Source organism: Austrofundulus limnaeus, unplaced genomic scaffold (genome assembly GCF_001266775.1).
Source record: "Austrofundulus limnaeus strain Quisiro unplaced genomic scaffold, Austrofundulus_limnaeus-1.0 Scaffold1013, whole genome shotgun sequence".
Classification (NCBI taxonomy): Eukaryota; Metazoa; Chordata; class Actinopteri; order Cyprinodontiformes; family Rivulidae; genus Austrofundulus; species Austrofundulus limnaeus.
Genome location: NW_013953415.1, coordinates 68455 through 75942, shown reverse-complemented (window position 1 = coordinate 75942; position 7488 = coordinate 68455). Strand labels below are relative to the sequence as shown.

The window sequence follows — 7488 nt, the reverse complement described above, 5'->3', positions numbered from 1 at the left end:
CTCATAGTTGAGGTCCACCTATGATGTCAATTACAGGCCTCTCTCATCTTTTTAAGTGGGAGAACTTGCACAATTGGTGACTGACTAAATACTTATTTTCCCCACTGTATGTGTGTGTTTCTCCGGACGGATGTTCTAAACTTCAAATTTCATTCTGCGCTGCATCTTGATGTGTGAAGGACAAATGATTCTGTATTCTGTAAAAATGTAATCCTCATGGAAATTTGAAAAAATATTTTTAAGTCCTGCTTTTTAACGATAGCTGACACAGAAATGTATAACTTTTATCGGTTTTACCTTAAGTATTGATGTGCTGAACAACACCGCTGCACAGCAAACATCATGAAATTGGTACATTATGTTTGTGTCACGTTTGGTGGACTGTGTTTTAAGGTCAGACCCAGGGTGCAGACAGAGGCAAGGAGTTGTCTAAAGCTAAAGATTTAATAACAAAACAAAGTGTTGTTGGGGCAGCAAACATCAAAAACCAAAACCTCTTGCAGAGCAGGGCTCCTGCTGACAGAAGACAAAATAATGCTGATCCCTGAACCACAGCACACACCTGGGATATAAAGTCAAACTAATCATGTGAAACCACTGACACCTGTGCAGGATCAGCTGCAGGTGGGTGTGGCAGAAACAGAAGCAGGAACAAAGCTGAAACTCAACAGACTAATCAAAAATACCAAAACAGAACACAATACTGAATAAATACTAAAACAAAAGCACAAGTCTTGACAGTTTGCAGATCAGCATCTTGAAACACGGTGAAAAACACCATGAACAAAATAATTGTACATTCTTTGGCTTGTATTGGAACCAAGTTTACAGTTTTTCCAACTGATGTACTTAAATTCAGCCTGATGTTCCCGTAGAGATATGTGCAGATGGACTAATCTGTTCTGAAGTTCCTTGCTCATGCACTAAGAGATCTTCTTTTGGATTACAGGTTAATGYGCTAGATTTACGAATAAATACTGGAAATAATTATTTTCATACTTAATTATAAAAGGTGTACTAAATTATAATCTGTAAACTATTTTAAGATTGCATACATTCTGATTAATATAAGATTGGTTGGTTGGTTGGTTGATTTTTTTTCATTTCATTATAAAACAAAATAACTATATACAATAGCAAACAAAGAAAATACCTAAATCAAAGATCAAAATAAAATGAAAGGTAGCAGTAGAAGAATAAATCTTATGTCTGCTCCTTTTATCACCAGAATATATTCAAACAAAAAATAATTTAAAAGTAATACTAAATAAAAAGTGAGCGGTGAGTTTTTAAATGTAGAAATGTAGTTTATCCAGGTGAAACTGATGGGGACTATTTTTCAGTCCTAAAATCTCAAACATGSAGCTGAGATATGATCATGGCTGCTCTGGTTTCTCTACTCTCTTCAACTGTCTCTCATTGCTGGTTTGGTTTGAAATGAAGGTGGAGCTCAGGCTCAGCTCACCACCGTTAACGAAGATGATGTAATTCCAAATCTATTTCAGGTGTGAGCTACAGCTGTGATTGGTTCCCCCTGTGAGGAACACAGCCTGTGGCCAGTTGCAGCTGAAGAAAGAAAAACAACAACAGCTGATCACAAAGCTGTGCTCAAACAAAAGTAACTATTAAAGCTTCCTAGAAATGTAAAGTCATAAGTACCCCAAAAAATAATTACTCAAGTAAAGTACAGATACACAAAAGATGARTACTCAAGTAAATCTACTCCATTACTCTCCACCACTGGTAAATAGTCGCCCCTGTGGGGGCAGTTTGTCAGAACGTTCTGTTTTTGTCAGTTTATGTAAACATACAGATTTCTGGTATAAAAGGAAGTTTCAAACTTTGATTCTTTGAATAACTAGCTTAGTGCAGGACTGTTTTCAGAAATGTGTTAAGCTTTTGTGCCTTGCAGCTGCAGTAAAACTCAGACGACCATTCTACGAAGTGCCTTTTTATTTTGTGATCATCTGTTTGTGTCTTTGTTAAATTAAGATTTGCACAACAGGTTGATGTTTAAAAGCTGAGTCAGTGAGTGTGTTCAACATTGTTTTGACGTTGAATGAATAATTTATCCTTTCAACCACATTTAAATGTTTAATGTCAGTCATAGCTGAGTCAGAGGAGGACAGTGGGTCTATTGGTAGAAGGATTTTAGAAGCCACGCCCATAAATTTGGCCTAAAATCAGCACTAAACTGTGGTTTCAGAGTCTGACAGAACCAGCTGCAGCTGGTCCTCCTGACGCTGACAGAACATTTGCATTATCAGGAGGTGTTGATACAATCGGAGGTGAATTTGTGTCCACACCTCCGGCCGATCACAATATGACTCGTTAACATTGCAAACTTTGTGCAAATAGATCTGAGAAGCTTTGGAAGAGAGAAAATAAATAAGAGGCTTTCCAAGAAATCTTAAAGCTTCAGCTTAAAATGCAAAAAAATAAAATAAAAATAATTTTTACATTTCAACTTCAGTGGGGTGCCTAGTGTAAAATAAAAAGTAGAAACTATCTCTAATACATTTTTTATTCTTTACCTCACTAAGAGTGAAGTCCTAGTTAAAAATTTCTCTATGATTTTATTGTTATTTCTCTGACTGTTCTTACATTTTGCTGTTTTCTTATTTTAAATCTAAATGTGTTAATATTAAATTCAAAATGTAAATTTAGAAAAGTAAATGTAAAAGTTAAATCTTAAATGTTGCAGCTATGTGATGARGCATAAACAGACATGTAAAGCCCTTTGGACATTTACGAGCATCAAAGATCCGTAATTTTTGCAAAAATATCCATAAAAATCCCCTGCAGGGGTGTAGGCTGAAATACTTAAAATGTAAACTTTAACGTTTGGCCAAAACATTTAAAATGTAACTTTTACCTTTAGATTTGGGATTTATTTGATATTCATTTTTATTCYGTTTATTTTTCAGCATGTAACTCAAGGCTATTCAACTGGCGGCCCCCAGGCCACGTTCAGCCCRCGAGTTACCAAAGTTTGKCCAATTGGTTCATTCATCTCTTMAGYCCAAACTCTTGGTTTTCTTCTTTAATTACTCTAATGCTGCGTTCACACCGAACRCGATTTCAGCTTCAAAATCGCAGCCAACACTGAAGTTGGTCACTTGTGCACTTTGAGGTCAGACGCAGGTCAGCTGTTGAAGCGCTGCACGGCAACAGCCTCCCCGCCCCTGTTTAATGTCGGACGAGGAAGTGGCTTTGCTTTATTTACAGAGAGCAAGAGCATGTCACGTTCATCAGATAATTAATTCATAATTAATTCACCAGATAATTCAGAGTAGAGGCTCACAGCTGCTTTCAGGACTATTTTTGTCCCGAGTCCAGTCTGATGAGCCGCTGCCACGCATTGCTGCGGATCAGGACACGACTGCAGCACTCATTTCAGCTAAAGAGCTCCTCTCCGTCTGTTTCAGGTTAGTGGACATCATTCAGTAAACTGTCCCATCGGGAAATATGTCACTACGTCACACAGTGGAGTCTCTCTGATTGGTTGAYGCGGTGCGTCGAGCTGCAAAAGTTCAGATTTTCTAACTTCAGYGATTTGAGCATCAAACACGTCGAACGCTCAGATCGTTCAAATCGTTCAAATCTCACTGCTCTAATCGCGCTTGAGGCGCCGCAGCACTTCCCGACGCTGCTTGAAGCGCGTCCACCATAGACTTTGCATGTAAACCTGCTGCTCCTGATGCTGAAATCGAGTTCGGTGTGAACGCACCATAAGTTATTTTAGTTATGCTCACGACAGTTAAAATTACAAGCAGTTGAAGATAAAACTATGAAAGTGAAAATAAAATTGGTTTAAAAATTTGGCAATCAGAGATGTCAAAATAATATTAGTGAGAGCATAGAAATGTTTTTACCAGCTTGTAGCCACGGTTTTGATGTTTCTGCAGATACCAAACATATGGATTGTGTTAAAATGTGTTCTTTTTGGTTTTGGCATTGTTTAATTATCACTACTTTATACGGTTCTTTATCTTATCCATGATTAATTGCAGCAAAATAAACTAGTTCAAAAGTAACAGATCTTTGTGATACTTGGTTTATTTACATAATGACAAACTGCTGGATGTTTGGCCCCTGAGCTGCTGGTCTGCAGTAACTGTGGCCCCCAGAGCAGTKTAGTTGAACAGTCCTGATCTAACTCGTCCTGCAGTTTTTAAGCAATTTCAGCAATTTAGCTTTCAAAACGTTCAACTTATTCAGGAGAATCATGCTTAGATGTTTTTGTATTGATATCTTTTAAATTTTATGAGATATTCAGATTTTTAAGCAGTTTTTTACGTCACAGAAATAAACTGAAACTATAGGAAATCTTCTTAATCATCTTRATGCTCTTCAAACTTGAGCCACTTCAGCAAACCTCCACCAAGAGAGGCCAGTTAAAGTTTAAACACAACTTCAGACTTTCAACTCTTACAGACTGACGCTGCTTTGGGATTCATCCGTTCGTATAAAATCAGTGTTTAAGTTTGTGAAAGTTTAGCTGTTTCTTGTGTGTCCTGCTGTGTTTCTACAGTTGAACTGCTGTTTGTGACTGTGTGTGTTTTTGAGTGTGTATTTTTATGTGTTATGTTGAAGTCTTCTGCAGGTTGTTCAGCTTCGTTATTGTTCAGCTATTTTTGCCGATGAAAATCTGCTGTAATTCTTCTCCCTGTAACACTTTTACATTTGTTTTTGTTGCTCTGCTGTTTAACTTATTTATGCTCCCTTCAGCTTCTTTCTTGCTTTTCAGCAACTACCRTATTCAGCTGCTTTTTTCTGCTACTTAGAGATTTTTTCTGCAGATTCAACCTCTTTTTCTAATTTAACAAATGAGTACTTTCAGCCTGTCTGCTCATTTCAGCAGATTGTTCTGGTTTTCTGCTACTTCTCAGCTCATTGTTTTGTTGTTTTTTTAACTTGTTTCTGCTACTTTTAGCTTCTTTCTGCTTGTTTGAGCTACATTTTTGTTGCTATTTTTAGGCTTTTTATACATTTTTTATTACTTCATTCTTGTAATTTGAACATTAACAGATCAGCATTTAATATATTTCAGCTTCTTCAGCAACTTTCAGGCCGATCTGAGAGAAAAACCAAAGTTAATAAAATGAATTTACGTCTTTGCTGAGGCCCAGTTGGCTCAGGACGGCTTTACTGTTCAGCAGGGTCACAACAGCTGAGGTGTTGACCGTCACCAGGTCTGTGTACTGGTCTCTGCAGTAGCTCTGAGCCTCGGTCCAGTTCTTCGGCTCATAAATGAAATGGTACTGACGTTTAACAGCCGAGGAGCTGGAACACAGAGCTGCAGGGACAGACGTCAGCAGACGGATCAGAACCAGACTAAAACCAAACTCGTTCTGCAACATTTGAACAAAAACACAATCTGAAGCAGATTAAAGCAGGTCAGTAAATCTGTAGTTGTTAAAGTTCATTATTTAGCTTAAAAGTTGCAGATTCTGAATAAATGGATAAATAATTAAAAACCCACTGACCTGAGAGCCCGATGACGTGGAGAAGAACTTTCTCCATCCTGGTTCCTTCAGTCTGGGACTTCTGACTTCCAACAAGAACATTTGACTTGAAACATTTGCATGAGAAATCTGCTCAAATTAAAACAAATCAAACACGTTTTTAATCCCAAATGACTCATTTGACTCGACAGGCCTGACCTCCTCAGGATCAAGCACCTGCCTCCGACAGACCTCAACAATTGTTGCTGTTTAACTGACTTCAGTTTGTTTCCTGAACCTGAGCTGCTCTGATGTTTCAATGAAAGTTGAAAGTTTTAAAATATTTTAATGCTTCARCAAAATAAAAAGCTTCCATTTTTACACAAGAGTTAAGACATAAAAGGTGACACGGTGGAGCAGCGGTTAGAGCAGTCGCCTCTCAGGTAAATGATCGATGGCAGTGAGTCTCCATGCAGCGCTGCCTCCTTGTTTGTTGGCTGCACTAACGTCTGCTGCAGCTGTTGAACTGAAACATCAGAGCTGCGGTTCATTATTTTAATTTATTAATTTAATCTTTTTAAACACCTGGTGACTGAAGGGAGAWAAAATGACCGTAGACCGATTTATCTATAAATTTACTGTAATTAAATGTTTCTGTAGGACTCCGAGTCAGACCAAAACACAAAGAACAGATTTAGTTTCCTCTTTATTCGGCTTTATTTACTGTGTGTGTTGGTTAAATTGTGAYTTAAAATATTATGGTTCATCTAACTGTGAGATATATTAATGCTGATGATCTGTGTTTATTTACTATAACTGCATTCATGGCTCGTGGATGGGAATCATGTGGTAAAAACATGCTTAACTTTGTAACTTGTTTATTTAGCTTGTAGAGTGAATTAGATTATGATCTGMTATTAGTCTGCTGGGCCAAATAGATGAACTGTTTGGGAAACGCCTGAGGACAACAGGAGATTGTGGGGTTGTGTAACTGGACACTCAACACACTTTAAAGGGGACTCTTTAAAACCTGACTGTTGTACAGAAATTCAGTCCATGCTACTGACAACTGTGTGTACTTGTCTGTATTTTGTACTCCTTGCAAGTAAAAGAGAGCTCAACCAGATCTGCTGCTTGTTCGTCATTCCTTGTGTCTTGATAATTTATTTATCCAACAGTATATTAAATATAAATATAAAGCATCATGAACCACGTTTTGCCAAGGTAAAAAAAAAGATTTCATGTTCAGTCAACTAAAACAGTTTTTAATAAAACAGGGAAATGTACAAACTTTTATCAGAGCTTCAAAAGTTTTAACTTGAACACATATAAACAAAACACAATACAGACTTTTTAAGTTCATTCTAACTTAACTTCAGATAAACAAAACCCCATCTTTAGCTCGACCAAAGCCCAACTTTAGTTCGACTAAACCCCATTTTTAACTCGACCAAAGCCCAACTTTAATTTGACTAAAGCCCAACTTTAGCTCAACTAAACCCCATCTTTAGCTTGACCAAAATCCAACTTTAGCTCGACCAAAGCCCAACTTTAATTTGACTAAAGCCCAACTTTAGCTCAAGTAAACACCATCTTTAGCTTGACCAAAATCCATCTTTAGCTTGACCAAAGCCCAACTTTAGTTCGACTAAACCCCATTTTTAACTCGACCAAAGCCCAACTTTAATTTGACTAAAGCCCAACTTTAGCTCAACTAAACCCCATCTTTAGCTTGACCAAAATCCATCTTTAGCTTGACCAAAGCCCAACTTTAGTTCGACTAAACCCCATTTTTAGCTCGACCAAAATCCAACTTTAGTTCGACTAAAGCTCAACTTCTGTTTGACTAAAGCCTAACTTAAGCTTGACTAAAGCTCAACTTCAGTTCGACTAAAGCCCAACTTTAGCTTAACTAAAGCCCAACTTTAGCTCGACTAAAGCTCAACTTCAGTTTGACTAAAGCCCAACTTTAGCTTGACTAAAGCTCAACTTTAGCTCGACCAAAATCCAACTTCAGTTCGACTAAAGCTCAACTTTAGCC

At 37.6% G+C, this 7488-nt stretch overlaps 1 protein-coding gene across 1 annotated transcript in view; it reads right to left on the bottom strand.

Annotated features, from left to right (window-relative positions):
• Window positions 1–7488, bottom strand: part of LOC106533748 (macrophage mannose receptor 1) — a 27838-nt gene that overhangs the window by 16067 nt on the left and 4283 nt on the right. Inside the window, exon 3 of the mRNA XM_014030180.1 lies at window positions 5115–5354. Coding sequence (XP_013885634.1) covers window positions 5115–5354 — 240 coding nt within the window. The remainder of the gene's footprint in view (window positions 1–5114; window positions 5355–7488) is intronic.